The 16,548-nt window shown below is 49.2% G+C and overlaps 1 protein-coding gene across 2 annotated transcripts in view; it reads right to left on the reverse strand.

Moving 5' to 3' along the window:
* NAV1 (neuron navigator 1) overlaps positions 1-16,548 on the reverse strand; it is a 252,307-nt gene that overhangs the window by 123,471 nt on the left and 112,288 nt on the right. For both annotated transcript variants that reach the window (XM_038748717.1, XM_038748718.1), the window contains one exon: positions 12,397-12,741. In XM_038748717.1, the coding sequence (XP_038604645.1) occupies positions 12,397-12,741 (345 nt within the window). The remainder of the gene's footprint in view (positions 1-12,396; positions 12,742-16,548) is intronic.

Consider the following 16,548-nt stretch of genomic DNA (forward strand, 5'->3'; position numbering starts at 1 on the left):
ACCTCATCTGTAAAATGGGGATTAAGTCTGTGAGCCCCATGTGGGACAACCTGATGACCTTGTATCTACCCCAGTGCTTAGAACAGTGCTTGGCACCTAGCAAGCACGTAACAAATACCGTCATTATTATTTATTCAGGCTTCCTGAGGCTCTTGTGTTCTGTCCGTCTGCTGGAGCTGGGAGAGATCGCAAACTGTAGTATTCTGACTCTGAGAAACATGGAAGGGAAGCCCGTCTCCCTCTCTGCAGCCTTACACTTCCTCTTGCCTTCGAGACATCTCTACTTGGATGTCCTCCCATTACCTCAAGTTTAACATGTCCAAAACAGAACTCCTTATCTTCCCAACCAAACCCTGTCCTCTCCCTGACTTTCCCATCACTGTAGATGGCACCACTATCTTTCCTGTTTTACAAGTTCATAATCTTGGCATTATCCTTGACTCCTCTCTCTCTCTTTCAACCACATATTCAACCCATCACTAAATCCTAAACTATATCGCTAAAATCTGCCCATACCTCTCCATCCAGACTGCTACCACGTTCATACAATCACTCAACCTATCCCACCTGGATTACTGGATTACAGCCTCCTTGCTGAACTTCCAGCCTTCTGTCTCTCCCCACTCCAGTCCATACTTCACTCTGCTGCCTGGATCATTTTTCTTCAAAAACGTTCCGGACATGTCACCCCACTCCTCAAAAAAACTCCAGTGGTTGTTCATCCACCTCTGTATCAAACAAAAACTCCTCACCTTTGGCTTTAAAGCACTCCAGCACATTGCCCCCTCATACCTCACCTCACCTCACCGCTCTCCTATTACAACCCAGCCCGCACACATTTCTCCTTTAATGCTAACCTTCTTATTGTGCCTTCATGTCGCAGTCTCACCACTGACCCCTCGCCCACGTCCTGCCTCTGGCCTGGAATGCCCTCCCTCCTCAAATCCAACAGAGAGTTACTCTCCCCTCCTTCAAAGCCTTATCCAAGGCACATCTCTTTCAGGAGGCCTTCCCTGAGTAAGCACCCCCTTTCCTCCTCTCCCACTCCCTCTGTGTTGCCCTGATTTGCTCCTTCTGTTCTTCCCCCCTCCCAGTCCCACAGCAAATATCTGCAATTTATTTTTTCATATTAATATCTGTCTCCCCACCTCTGGACTGTAAGTTCTTTGTGGGCAGATAATGTGTCTACTGTTATATTGTAGTCTTCCAAGTGCTTAGTACAGTGCTCTGCCCACAATAAGTGCTCAATAAATACAACTGAATCCCCTTTGTGACACTGCAGTCATATTCCCTTTTCTGCTCTCCTAGCCTTTCCAGGGCCCCATCTCTAGACTATGGGGAGCAGCATGGCTTAATGGAAAGAGAATTCATTCATTCATTCAATCATTTTTATTGAGCGCTTACTGTGTGCAGAGCACTGTACTAAGTGCTTGGGAAGTACAAGTCGGCAACATATAGAGATGGTCCATACCCAACAATGGGCTCAGAGACTAGAAAGGGGAGACAGACAACAAAATAAAACATGTAGACAGGTGTCAAAATCGTTAGAATAAATAGAATTATAGCTATATGCACATCATTAATAAAATAGAGTAGTAAATATGTACAGGTAAAATAAATAGAGTAATAAACATGTACAAATATATACAAGTGCTGTGGGGAGGGGAAAGAGGTAGGGTTGGGGGGCAATGGGGAGGGGAGGAGGAGAGGAAAAAGGGGGTTCAGTCTGGGAGAAAAAAAGGGGGCTCAGTCTGGTAGCATGGGCCTGGGAGTCGATCAAAGGTATTTACTGAGTACTTACTTTGTGCAGAACACTATACTAAGCACTTGGGAAAGTACAAAATAACAGAGTTGGCACAATCATTCCCTGACCACAGTGAACTTACAGTCTAGAGGGGGAGAGAGAGGACCTGAGTTCTAATCCCCATTCTGCCACTTATCTACTGTGTGACCTTGGACAGTCACTTCACTTCTCTGTGCCCCAATTACCTCACCAGTAAAATGAGGATTAAATCCTCTTCCCTCTGACTTAGACTGTGAGCCCCATGTGGGACAGGGACTGTCTCCAATCTGATTTTCTTGTATCTACCCTGGCTCTTAGTACAATGCCTGACACATAATAGGCACTTAGCAAGTACATTTTGTTTAAAAAAGTGATGCCTTAATCTTCTAAAATGTGCTGTTTCCACCTCTAGATTTCCCTGCATCCTGCCTAATGACTTATCTCTGGAATACACCACCTGCTTGGAAATGACTGACAAGGTGTCCCTTCAATAGCCTCATCTCCAGAAAAGGAAGTCCAGAATGTTTGTATAACCCCAGAGAAGACAGCAACAGGGAGAGCTGAGGTCTAGAAAATCTTCCTCAATGCCCTTCCCATTCAAGGCGAGGGATGGGGACAAAGGAGGAGTGAGGGACAAGGGGAGAGGCAGGAGCAGGGCGATGACAAAAGGAAGGGAGGTCGAGCGTAGATAGAAAGCTTGGGGCAAATGCAGGTTAAGAATCAGGACCCAAAGAAGGGTCCGGGGCAGCGATCCAACTGAGGGTCTGCTGTCTGACCTTGGGCAAGTCACTTCACATCTCTGTGCCTCAGTTACCTCATCTGTAAAATGGGGATTAGGACTATGAGCCCCACACACGACAGGAACCGTGTCCAATCTGATAAACTTATACCTTCCCCAGAGCTTAGAGCAGTGCTTGACACATAGTAAGTGCTTTACAAATACCATCATCATCATCATCTTCATTATTATTATTATTATTAAGCAGAAAGTGGGAAAGGGGCAGGGACAGGGAAGGAGTAAGGGCTGGAAAAATGGAAGGAGCAGGACAGGGAAGGGGTTGGAATGGATTTGGGGAGAAGTTCCCCTGAGAGATTGGGGCTGTGGAGAATGTCCCAGGAGCAGATGCTCCCTGAGCCGATGCCCCCTGGCCTAAGCCCAGAGCAACTAGGGTTCTACAGTCAAGGAGGGTTTCCTGACTCTGGGCCTGCTTCATTTTCAACCAGCTCTTTGTCACCTCCCCATGGGACAGAGGACTGGGAACTCAAAATAGGGAATCCAGAAGGAAGGCATCGGTTGGGAAGGGCCAGTTGAGAGGAGCCAGTTGGGGGGACAGATGGAGGTCACAAAAGCTGCCCCAAGAGGTCAAACTTAAGAGAAAACCAATTTCCAGAAGAAGATGGAAAAATTCAGACCTGTTCCTGGATTTGGGCCTAGTGGCAAAAGCCCAGAACTGGGAGTCAGGAGACCTGGGCTCTAATCCTGGCTCTGCCACTTGCCTGCGGTGTGACCTCGGGCAAGTCACCTGGCTTCCCTGTACCTTAGTTTCCCCAGCCATAAAATGGGGATTTGATATCTGCTCTCCCTTCTACTTAGACTGTGAGCCCCTTGTGGGACAGGGACCATGTCCGACCTGATAATCTTTTATCTACCCCAGTGCCTGGCACATAGTAACACTCAACAAATACCACAGTTATTATTATTACTATTCTAGCTGAGAAAAACAAGGAAGGATGGATGGATTCGGATTATATGGACTTTTCCAGTTCTGACATCTGGCCAGGGTTCTCCATATTCCGACTGCAAATCCTTCACTTCCCTTCCTTCCCAGTCAATCAATCAATCAATCAAAGGCAGGCCCATCACTGTCTCACAATGACACATCCAACTTATTGTTTCAGGCCCCTCTGTCTGTATAACTCACACACACCCTCTGGGCATCCATCCATCTTGCTCTCACATGCTTCCATACATTCTGTGTCTGTCTCTCTCCCCAGTATAGGTGATTGTGTGTGCACCTTTGTCTTTTTCACACACTCGCCCTCTATGTTCCACCACATGTCTTTTTGGTCTGAATCTTTGCACAGATATGGTATTTGTCTTCCCCACATGGATCTCTGGGTCCCAAGGCCATTCACGTTCTCCCTGTCTGAGCCATTGTTCATGTAGTTCCTTTCTTCCCACTTGCCTCTGTGCCTCCCTGCTTGGCTGTCTGGGACTTGGACTCCTGGTGATCTCTCATGACCCTGCACCTACCTTTCTCCTATCCTTCCCTAGCATGTCCCTGAGGGTCTGGGATGGGAGGGTGGGGCAAAAGAGAAAGTCCTGCCCCAAGTCTGGCTGCTCAGAGTAGGGGAATGAGCCCCTTCTTCCCTGCCTTCACTTCCCCTCCTTCCCCCCAGCTGGGTCTGCAGACCCTCTTCTCCCCCATCCTCCTCCCATCTTCTAGCAGCTTTCCCCATTTCCCCTTTTTCTCCCATTTCCCTGATCTTCCCCATCCCTCCACCTTTTCCCATCTCCCTTCATCTCCTCATTTCCTCCATCTTACCCATCTCCCCATCTCCCGCATCACCCCTTGCCTCCTCCCATCTCTCTGCTCTACCACTCCCCTGACCCTGGCCCATCTCCTCCCATCTCCCTCCATCTCCCTCTCACTCCTCTAGGCACTTGGCGGCTTTCTCTGCCCAGGCTGGGACATCTGATAGCCCGGGGAGCAGAGGCTGATCCAGGCTGGCCATCCCAGGAACAACTCTGCCATTGAGCCGGGACCCAAACAAGGGCCGTATTCACCCGCCTGGGCTGCTCCAGAGGCTCTCTCAGTCCTGGGTGCAGGATTCCTAGCTGCAGATGGCTCCCCCTGCTTTGTTAATAGGGCCCAAGGACACCCAGAGGACAAGGGGATTGCTAGTGATTGCCCAGTCTCAAGGGCCTGGCTCCAGCACTCTTCAAGGTGGGCACTCTCCTAACACCCTGCCCAGTCTACCCAGGGTTTCTAACTGTCAGTGTCTTTGCTGGGTGGCCTAAGTCCTCTCACAGTACTCCCTGCATTTTCAACCTCCCAAACACACTCAGAGACCCCAGCTCTGCTAAGCAGGGATGGGGGCCGGGGGAACCGGGCAGCAAGTGTGAGCGGGGTCTTGGCCTCAGCAGCAGGAGGGCAGCAGAGGGGGATAGTCTGTGGATTGGAGGCAGCCCCAGGGCCTCCATGTGGCAGAGTGGGTGGGAGGGGGAATCAGGCCCAGCAGTAGGGCAGAGAACCTCTGTGCTCAACTTCAGAATGACTCCTCTGATGCCTCTCATTCATTCAATCTTATTTATTGAGCGCTTACTGTGTGCAGAGCACTGTAGTAAGTATTTGGGAGAGTACAATATGATGCCTCCCCCAACAGTATCTGAGTCGGCTCCCATTCCAGCCCAGCTCACCCTATAACTCGATCAGTGGTATTTATTGAGTGTTTACTGCGTGCTGAACACTGCGTCTTTTTCCAAACTCAACCATGTAAAAGGGATGTGGGGAATTTGAAGAAGGTTCAGAGGAGAGCAAGAAAAACATTGGGATGGTTGGGAGCTGGGAGGGGAGGCCAAGGAATCAGGCTAATTCACCCTGGGGAGGGAAGGAGGAACAATGACTTCATAACCGTCCTACAAGGGGGCAGCTGTCGGTAGGCACTGGGAAAGGGAGATGGGGTTCCACTGTGGTTGGCAGGACTGGCCCTCAGCATGAGGCTGGAATTCCCAGGGACAAGGGCTGTTGGGACCCTGACTTGGGAGTTGGAGAGTTGGAGATCAAGGGCCAGTCCCACTGAGGGACAGGGGGATGAACGGATGGCCTCTGGGGGCCTCAACAGCCTTAGTGTTCTAGGACTCTCCTCTTTTCAAACCATCCCCTCATCAGACCACAGAATACATGGTGGGGGTGAGAGGGATCTAGGGAGGTAGAGGGAAACCATGGAGAGGATGGGGAGCCAGGGCAAATTCAGAACGATCCCAGTGGATGAGTATAACCCTAGCCTGGCCTTGGGTCAGGGTCGAATGGAAATACTGCAAGTCTGTCAGCTCGCTTGTAGGTTACTAGGACACGCTGGTGATTAGAGATCCTCTGCAGCCTGCATCTGTTGCCATGGCAACTGGCCCATGCTGGCTTCCCTCCTCTCCCTGCCTTGGTACCTACGCCTCCCGCCCTGGGCCCTTGCGCCATCATGGCTGCAGAATGGCTGCTTTCCAGACTTAACCCTGTGTGGGCCTGAATGGATGTTACCCTGGTGACCCACATTCCAAGGACCGTGCCCTTCTTGACCTTCTTTCCCACACCAAATCCCCCTTTGACCGGAGCCCTACCTGACCCTTGACACGGAATCTCAAGGGAAATGTCTTAAAGGGGGCTCTCTAGAGAGCACTAAGGGAAGGGATGGTGGGAAGTGGGGCTCTGAAGGGCCAATTCTCATTATGCCAGACCAGTTTCTGGACATATGGTCCAGGGCTTGGTGTCGCTCAGTGGAAAGAGTACAGGCCTGGGAATCAGGAGACCTGAGTTCTAATACAGGCTCTGCTACTGGCCTACTGTTTGACCTTGGGAGAGTCACTTCACTTCTTTGTGCCTCAATTTCCTCATCCGTAAAGTGGGGATTCAATGCCTGTTTCCCCTCACCTTTAAACTGTGAGCTAAAGGTGGGGCAGAGAGGGTATCTGATCTGATTGCAGTATATCTACCCAGCTTTTAGCACAGTGTTTGGCCCATAGTAAGCATTTAATAAATGCAACTATTATTATTATTATTGCTATCATTATTATCACACTGAGTGGGGTGTTTTGTGGACAGAGGGGGGCTATTGGCTACCAGGTCCTCCCAATATAGCAGACAGAGCTGGTGCTACGAGTAGGCAAAGCAGGCAGTGGCAATTTTGGGGCTCTGACCTGCCCTCTGAGTCACAGGTTTCCCCCATGCTCTCGCATGACCTGACAGGGTGGTGTTTGGGAGGACCTGGGTCAGCTGGCATTGTGTGGGGGGAGAGGAAGTGTGAAAGGGTGGGAGGGGAGAAGGTATTAACTGCTAAACAACTGGCTCTTCCCGTTACCTAGCTCCACCATCCCCTTCTCCCCTCCTTCAAGAACATGGGCCTGGCCAGGCCGCCAAAGCAATAATGAAAATAACAATAATGATAATAATAACAATTAAAAAACACGATTTCCTTAAGTGCTTACTGTGTGACAAGCATTCACTCATTCATTCATTCAATTGTATTTATTGAGTGCTTATTGAGTGCAGAGCACTGTACTAAGCGCTTGGGAAGTACAAATCAGCAACATATAGAGACGGTCCCTATCCAACAACAGGCTCACAGTCTAGAAGGGGGAGACAGACAACAAAACAAAACACTGTACTAAGTGCTGCTGTAGTTACAAGACAATCAAGTAGGACATAGTCCCTATCCCACATGAGGCTCACAGTCAAAGTCTAAGGAGAAGTGGTATTGAATCCCCATTTTACAGTTGAGGCACAAAGAAGTTAGTTGACTTGCCCAAGGCCACACAGCAGACAAGTGGCAGGGCTGGGATTAGAACCCAGGTCCTCTGGCTCCCAGGCTCATGCTCTTTCCACTAGGCCACGCTGCTTCTCAAGATTTCCTAATAAAGAGGAGAGGAGGGTGGGGTCTTGGGACCCCCTTTTTCTTGGCTAGCTCTCTACAGTTCCCACCGAAGGTCTGGCAGCAAAGTGATTATTCACTGGGAATAGAGCTACTGAATCCTCTCCTGTCTGAAACCAAGGGGACTGGAGAGGGAGGTCTTAGTTCCACCTCCCCTCTTCCCTTTCCTCATTTCCCGTGACACCCAGCACACGCTCTATGCACCTTCTGCTCTGAGTTCCCTTGGCCAAAGCTGGCATTACCCATTAGGTTAGGCCCGGCTGCCTGCTGGGCTGAGTACCAAGAGAGAGCCTGCGAGAAAGAGGTGGCGACAGGGGAAGGGAGAGAGCAGGTGAACAGGGAAGGGAGAGAGGTTGTGACTAGGGAAGAGAGAAAGGGGGTAACTGGGGAAGGGAGAGAGCTGAGGAAGATGTTTGCCCTAAGAACTGTCTCTTCTTAAATGTGACCAGGAGTCACGCTTTAAGCAAGATAGTTGTGAATTTTTTAAATTCTGTCCAGTCACCTGAAAATAATCCCTTGTATCAATGGAACATTTCTATTTTTCCTAGTCTTTCATTTCAATGATCTCATTTTATCTATACAATACTCCTGTGAGGGCCATCGAGGCAGATAGTATTATTCCCATTTTACAAGTGGGGAAACTAAGGCCCAGGGAGGGAAAATGACTGGCCCAAAGTCAGATAGCAGGCTAGGACCTCCTAGCTCCTGTCCTCAGACTCCTCCCCATAGCCCGGGGCCCTGCTCCCTGGAAGTCTCCTGCTCCGGGTATCCCTGGCTGTGGGGGTGGCAGCCCCCCCAGAACTGGAGAAGAGCCACCCCTTGTTCCATTCCTCCTTGTCAGGGATGGATGGCAAGAGCCCCGGGGACCTGGAACATCCAGTTCTGGCTTTGGCCTTCTCCTGGCGGTTTCTGGTGCAGCCACTCTGACCTGGCAATGTCCCACCAGAAACCCTCCAGAGAAGAAGCGGTGGGGGCTCCCGGGATGCAGGGTCTGTGACTCTTAGTGTGTGGGGGTGGGGGTGGGGGTGTGAGGAGGCACATGCATGTGTGAGTGCGTGTGTGTGCACATTGCGTGTGTGTGTGAGTGTAAGTGTGTGTGCATGTGTTAAAGTGTGTGTACATAATAATAATTGTGGTATTGTGTAATTGTGGTTACTCTACTTACTCTATGTCAAGCACTGTACTAAGTGTTGGAGTAGATATGGGAAAATCTGGTCCCAGTTGGAGCCCATAGAGTAAGTAGGAGGAAGAACAGGTATTGAATCCCCATTTTGCAAGTGGGAAACTGAGGTACAGAGAACTTAGGTAACGGCCTGGATTAGAACTCAGGGCCTCTGACTCCTTGGGCTGTGCTCTTTCACTAGGCCACAGAGTGAGTGAGTGAGAGTGTGTGTGTGTGTGTGTGTGTGTGTGTGTGTGTGTGTGTGTGTGTGTGTGTGTGTGTCTGTCCCCTACTTCCCACTCCCCCTTGTCCTCTTTGATCCCCAGTCTTTTCTTTATCTCCTATTTCCTCCAGTCTGGTCCTTCCACACTCTTCTATCCCCCCTTGCCCACATCTCTCCATCCTTTCTTTTCTCTGCCCACTTTTTGATCTCTTTTCCCTGTCTTTTTCTCTGTCCATCTTTGGCTCTCAAGCTCTCTGCCTGCCCTTACCTCCCTCTCCCCAACTATCACTTTGTGCTCATAACAATCTGGCTAACCTCTCTCTCTCCCTATCCCCAGAGGACACATGATCCTGGGAGTCCACTTCTAGGACAGGATTACATGCCAACAAACACAGAACACACTGATATTCCCAAAGCCAGGGGAACATAAGAACACCTTTGGACTCAGCCAGGTGGTCTGAAGTACATACTGTCTGGCTGTCATGTGGCATGACTGTACCTGCACCAGTCACCACTCTGATTGGTCTATATCTTTCAGAAATAGAGTTTTCTCCTCATCAGGAATGCCCTGAGTGTATCACCATGTAGTGCATAAGGATAGAGCAAAAGGGGGGACGGCAGCAGGAGAGAATTGAGTTAGACATAAAGAAGAGGCACGGTGGCCTAATGGTTAGAGCACGAACCTAAGAGTCAGAAGGACCTGGGTTCTAATATCGGCTCTGCCTACTGTCTGGTGAGTGACCTTGGGCAAGATGCTTAACTTCTCTGTGCCTCAGGTACCTTGCCTGTAAAATGGGGGTTAAGACTGTGAGCCCCACATGGGACAGGGACTGTGTCTAACCTGATTACCCTGTACCAACTTCAGTGCTTAGAACAGTGCCTGACACATAATAATGATAATAATTATTATTACACCTGCTTAAAGAAGCAGCGTGGCTCAGTAGAAAGAGCCTGGGCTTTGGAGTCAGAGGTCATGGGTTCAAATCCCGGCTCTGCCACTTGTCAGCTGGGTGACTTTGGGCAAGTCACTTCACTTCTCTGGGCCTCAGTTCCCTCATCTGTAAAATGGGGATGAAGACTGTGAGCCCCCTGTGGGACAACCTGATCACCTTGTAACCTCCCCAGCACTTAGAACAGTGCTTTGCACATAGTAAGTGCTTAACAAATGTCATTATTATTATTATTATTATATTCATTCATTCATTCAATCATATTTATTGAGCGCTTACTGTGTGCAGAGCACTGTAGTAAGTGCTTGGGAAGTACAAGTTGGCAACATATAGAGACGGTCCCTACCCAACAACGGGCTCACAGTCTAGAAGGGGGAGACAGACAACAAAACAAAACATGTGAACAGGTGTCAAGTCATCAGAATAAACAGAGTAAAGCTAGATGCACATCATTAACAAAATAAAATATATAGAATAGTAAATATGTACAAGAGTAAATATGTACAAGAGTAAATATGTACGAGTAAATATTCATTCATTCATTCAATCGTATTTATTGAGCATTTACTGTGTGCAGAGCACTATACTAAGTGCTTGGGAAGCACAAGTTGGCAACATATAGAGATGGTCCCTACCCAACAACAGGCTCACAGTCTAGAAGGGGGAGACAGACAACAAAACATGTGAACAGGTGTTAAGTCATCAGAATAAATAGAAGTAAAGCTGGATGCACATCATTAACAAAATAAAATAAATAGAATAGTAAATATGTACAAGAGTAAATATGTACAATATGTACAGTAATAATAGTAATAATAATAATTATGGCATTTATTAAGCACTTAGTATGTGCTGGGCACTGTACTAAGCACTGGGGTAGATAAAAGCAAATCGGGTTGGACACAGTCCCTGTCCCATGTAGGGCTCACAGTCTCAATCCCCATTTTACAGATGAGGGTCCTGAGGCCCAGAAAAGTAAAGTGAGTTGTTCAAGGTCACACAGCAGACAAGTGGCAGAACCGGGATTAGAACCCATAACCTTCTGACTTCCAGGCCCATGCTTTATTCACTATGCCATGCTGCTTTTCCTACATATGCAGTAAGCACTTAATGAATAACATAAAAAAGAACTTTCTGGGGTCCCTGCACTCCATAAGGTGATGAGGAAGGGAGGAGGGGGAGCAGTTCAAGTTAAAGAACATTCTCGGAGAGTCTCTCCATCAGCAGGGAAAACCCCCGAGGGATAACTTTAACTCTGCAAAATTTCCAGAGAATTCACAACCACTGGGTATGGGGGAGAGTTGAGGATGAAGGTCAGATGACTGCCTCCCTGGGGGTGAGTTTCGATCTCTCTCCCCTACTCCACCCTGGTTAGGATGGATTAAACACCAGTGAGAGTGAGGAGTCTCCATCCCTGGAGGCACAGGACTTGACCAGATGACTCCTTGAGGTTACTCTGACAACTCAAAGATGCTTGAAGCCTCTAAATAGCTGTACCCAGGAGTAAAGTGGTTAGTTAGCCCGGATCCCAGATGCCTGGACTTTCTATGCAGTATCCATCGTCTGGCTATCTTAAGATGTAAAATGGCAGTGAAATAGGACAGGGGAGCAGGGAGTGGGTGGGGGGCAGCTGCACCTGAGAGTACTGATGGCCCTGAGGGAGGGGTCAAGGGAGGCTCTTCTTCCTTCCCAGATCCCACTGCCACCCCCACCGGCTGCTCTGCTGACCTGTGTCCTGCAGTAAACGACACCCGCCTGTTTATCAGTTGTTTTGCTTCTGATCAGCTTCGTGGGCTGGACCGCGATAGCCTGCATCTGCCAGCCTTGGCCCAGAGGGGCAGCCTGGGTGGAGGCGGGTTGGAGGCCGGGGTGGACTTGTTACTCTGGAGGCCCAGGTCTGGGGTACTCCAGCCCCTCTGGCCAGTTCAGCTGCCTGTCCCTCTCTCCCTCTCTCCTCCCGGGAATTGTATTGGGTCTTCGAGGTCTGGAGGGATTAGGATGGGGAGCAAAGCCAGGGGTCAGGGGCTGTTGGGGCCAGAAATATGGGACTGCACTACTTTGAGGGAGAAAGATGGTGAGTAGGGTGAGAGAAGCTGGGGGATTGTGGGAGGAGAAGAAATGGGAACTGCGGGCCAAAGAGTAGAGGAGGAGGAGGAACTTTGGGAAGACAGGAGCAGTTCGGTAGGAAGAAAGCAGAGAAGATAGGTGTTTATGAGGGATAGGAATGGGGACTGAGTGGCCAGCGAGAAGGAAGAGCAGGAAGACTGATCCCGAGGGTGAGCCCAAGGGGCAGTCTTAAAGAGTCTGTAGCCCTTTCCATTACTGACCTCTATGCCCAGTTCCACTTATTTCCCTCTCTGCCTGGCTCCACCTTTTCTTACAGCCCTAGAGGAAGAACCTAGACAACCCTCCAGAAATGGCATGGATGATACTGTTGGTTCTCAGACCTCTCCATGCCCCCGCCTTGGTCATCTGTCCTTTCCAGTCCTCCAGCCCCCAGCCAGGAGACAAGAAACACTGGAGAAATGTCATGGCCTTGGAATTTCTATATAGCTACAGAAAATGAATCTGCCCTCCCTCCCCACCGTCCCCCTCCCAGCTCTACCCAATAACCCTTAAAGGGAAGGTGACTTACCCGGTGGTGATGTCATCATCCTCAGTCACAGTCTTTCCCATGAGGTCACTGTCGCTCATGTAGCCAGATTTGAGGTCCGTCTCATCAGTGTCCAGGGACTCGACCAGCTCCAAGCGGGAGATGTGGCTGAGCTTGCTGGGGGTGCGCATGGGCATGGTGTGGGCATAGTGGGTCCGCTCGCCGGGCAGGTACCAGCTTGGAGTGCCTGCCGAGGGTGCATCCCCTGCTTGAAGGCGGGGACTGGACTGGCCATAGCGCCAAGAGAGCGGGGAGGAGCGGTTGGAGAGGCTGGAGACACTGCGGGGGTTGGCCTCGTCGCTGTCATAGCAGGTCATCTCCAGGGAGCTGGGGAGGACGGGACAGAGAATGCAGCCCAGATCCGGGATCCTGTCACACCACTGCCCTGCCTGCCAATCCTCTCCCTGCCCCCCACCGCCCCACCACACCCCTGGCCCACCCGCATGCTTGGGTCATCCAGTTGGCCCTGCTGATCCCTTGGTGGCCTGAAAATGCTTTTGGAGATGTCTGCCTCCCTCAGTCGAGTGAAGGATCCTGGTGGGCAGGAAATGTGTCACTTGCTTGCTGTGTACGGCCCAAGTGCTTAGCATGGTGCATCGCACCCAGTAGGTGCTCAGTAAATATTACGACTCCTATTCCTACTAGGAGAACTCCCAGTTACAAAACTGCATCCTGCCTGTCTTTCAGCTCATTCTTACATCTATAGACTGTTTGCTCCTTGTGATCAGGGATCATGTCTATCAAGTTTATTGTATTGTACTTTTCCACGAGTCAGTCAGTCAATCAGTCAGTCAACAGTATTTATTGAGTGCTTACTATGTGCAAAGCACTGTATTAAGCTCTTCAGAGAGTACATTATAATGATATTACAGACACATTCTTTGCCCACGATGAGCTTACAGTCTAGAGGGGAAGACAGACATCAAGATATATATAAATAAATTACAGATATGTACATAAGAGCTGAGGGACTGGGAGGGCAAAAATAATAATAATAACTGTGGTATTTGTTAAGAACTTACTTTGTGCCAAGTACTGTACTAAGCACTGGGACGAATACAAGCCAATCGGGTTGGACACAATCCTGTCCCATGTGAGGCTCACAGACTCAGTCCCCAATTTAGAGGTGAGGTAACTGAGGTCCAAAGAAGTGAAGTGACTTGTCCAAGGCCATGCAGCAGACATGTGGCAGAGCAGGATTAGAATACATGACCCTGTAAGTCCCAGATCCGGGATCTATTCACTATACCATACACAGTGGGAGTACGTCAGGGAGACAACAGAAAGAAGAGGAAGAAAAGGATAAGAAAGCTTAGTCAGGGAAGGCCTCTTGGAAGAGATGTGCCTTCAATAAGGCTTTGAAGTGGGGGGGAGTAATTGTCTGTTGGATATGAGGAGGGAGGGTATTCCAGGCCAGAGGCAGGATGTGGGCAAGAGGTCAGATAGACAAGATTGAGATACAGTGAGAAGGTTGGCAGTAGAGGAGCAAAATGTGTGGCCTGGATTGTGGTAGGAGTCTCTCTGCCCTGTACCCAAGAGGCAGCATGTTCTAGTGGAAATAGCATGGGACTGGAAGACCTGGGTTCTAATTCTGGTTTTGCAAAATATTTCACTTCTCTGGGTCTCAGTTCCTCTTCTGCAAAATGGGGATATAATATCTGCTTTCCCATGTGAGCTGTGGCTCATCTCATTATCTCATATCTACCCCAGGTCTTGGATATAGGAAATGTTTAATAAGTAGTATTAATTTATAAGAGGAAAGAGGTGAACAGAAACCCTGACTAGGTCTTGGTGCAGAATGGGGGGTCTGTAGGAAGCCCATCTCTGCCACGGGTCTAGGAGCTCTAAATCTAGGAGCTCAAAACTCCTCCAAAAGGCCTCACCTAGGCCTTGGAACACTGTCTCAGCAGGGAAGCAGCAGGAGGGGAAGAAGAGGAGACTGGATGCCTTCACTTCCCAGGCCCCATCCCACCATGCCACCCTCCCACTCTGAACACCAGCCAATTCCACCTGAAAACCTCAGGGGTGAGAATAACGACAACAACAATAATAATAATTGTGATATCCGTTAAGCACTTTCTTTTTGCCAAACACTATACTAAGATCCAAGATAATCAGGTTGGACACATATGGAGCTCACATTCCACAGAAAAAGGAGGACTGTGAGCCCATTGTTGGGTAGGGACTATCTCTATATGTTCATTCATTCATTCAATCGTATTTATTGAGCGCTTACTGTGTGCAGAGCACTGTACTAAGCGTATATGTTGCTGACTTGTGCTTCCTAAGCGCTTAGTACAGTGCTCTGCACACAGTAAGCACTCAATAAATACAATTGAGTGAATGACAGGCATTGAATCCTCATTTTACAGTGCTCAAAACAGTGCTTGACACACAGTAAGTGCTTAAAAAATTACCATAATTATTATTTTACAGATAAGGAAACTGAGGCACAGAGCAGTTAAGTAACTTTGCCCAGGTTCCCACAACAGGCAAGGGGCAGAACCAGGATGACAACCTGGGTCCTCTGATTCCCAGACCTGGGCTTTGTCCTCCAGGCCAAGCTGTAGGAACACGGAATGCAGAAGTGGGCAGAAGCAGCAGCTCTAGTGGTTCCTCTAGACTGTAAGCTCGTTAGGGGCAAGGAATGTATCTGCTAATTGTGTTGTAGTGTACTCTCGCAAGCACTTAGTACAAGTGCTCTGTACATAGCAAGCACTCACTAAATACCATTGATTGGTTAATTGATTGACTGTTTCGGGTTCACTGGATTTCAACTGAAAGTGTTAGGAATGAGAGGCAGAGAACTCAGTCTTGTGAATAGGATTCTCCAGTCCCATCAGGGGTTGGCATTCTCCTCTTTGCAGGGTGGATGGCGAGCAGGCAGTCCTTGCATCCTGCAGAATGACCAGGAGATGAGGGGAGAAGGTTCCTATTTTTGTTAAAATTCTTATTTGCTCCCCGCCGTATTCCTTCTCGGGGTGGTCACCTATCTTTCTAATGTGCAAGGCTGAAAGAAGTGATTTCCCTTGCCCTTTCTTCCGGACACTCAAAACCACTTGTAGTCAGGATCTCAGTACACCCACAGAAGGAAGAAACATGGCTGCTGTTTTCAGGACTGGAACACCAGTCCTTGAATCAGGGCCAGATTACAGCAGGAGTTTTAAGAGCCGTAGCTCCAGGCCTCAGGCTGGGAGGTGGGGGGGGGGGGGGGGGGGGGGGGGCCATGAACACACCACTATCTGGCTCTCAGGACGCTCAGACCAAAGCCTCACTAACTCATCTCGTCTCCAAACTGGCCAGGTGGACAGTCGCCGGTCAATCCCACGGAGACTGTTCTGGGGCAGAGCCAGCCAGGTGCGGGACTCAGCCGCCACTAGGCTAATTGTTCTGGTGAGGCATGAGAGGCCCTGTCAGGAAATTTCAATCAGCCATGGGGAAAGGGAAAGCGGAAAGGAGGCAGATGGAAGGAGCCGGAGCCATAGAGTGGAATGGAGGAGTCAGGCAGTGTGGGTCAGATCCTTTTAAGCCTGCTTCTCAGTGGGCCATCCTGTGGACAACCTTGCAGTTCAGTCTAAAAATCTACCAGCCTGTCAGATTTTCAACACTCTTCTCTGCTAAACAATGAGGTATCTGATGGCAGGAGTCTAAATAGACAGTTCTAATGAAAAGAGTCATTTTCTTCCACTTATATTCTAAATGGGAAGCAGCATTCGTTCATTCATTCAATCGTATTTATTGAGCGCATACTGTGTGCAGAGCACTGTACTAAGCACTTGGACAGTACAATTTGGCAACGGGTAGAGACGATCCCTACCCAACAACGGGCTCACAGTCATGTCATAGTGGGTAGGGCACTGGCCTCGGAGTCAGAAGGAAATGGGTTCTAATTCCAGCTCTGCCACTTGTCTGCTGAGTGGCCTTGGGCCTCAGTTACCTCATCTGTAAAATGGGGATTAATAGTGTGAGCCCTATGTGGGACAGGGACTGTGTCCTACCTAACTTGTATCTACCCCAGTGCTTAGTGTTTGGCACATAGTGAGTGCTTAACAAGTACCATACTACTACTACTACTACTACTACTACTACTACTACTACTACTACTACTACTACTACTACTACTACTAATTATTA

This window comes from Tachyglossus aculeatus, chromosome 7, assembly GCF_015852505.1.
Source record: "Tachyglossus aculeatus isolate mTacAcu1 chromosome 7, mTacAcu1.pri, whole genome shotgun sequence".
Lineage (NCBI taxonomy): Eukaryota > Metazoa > Chordata > Mammalia > Monotremata > Tachyglossidae > Tachyglossus > Tachyglossus aculeatus.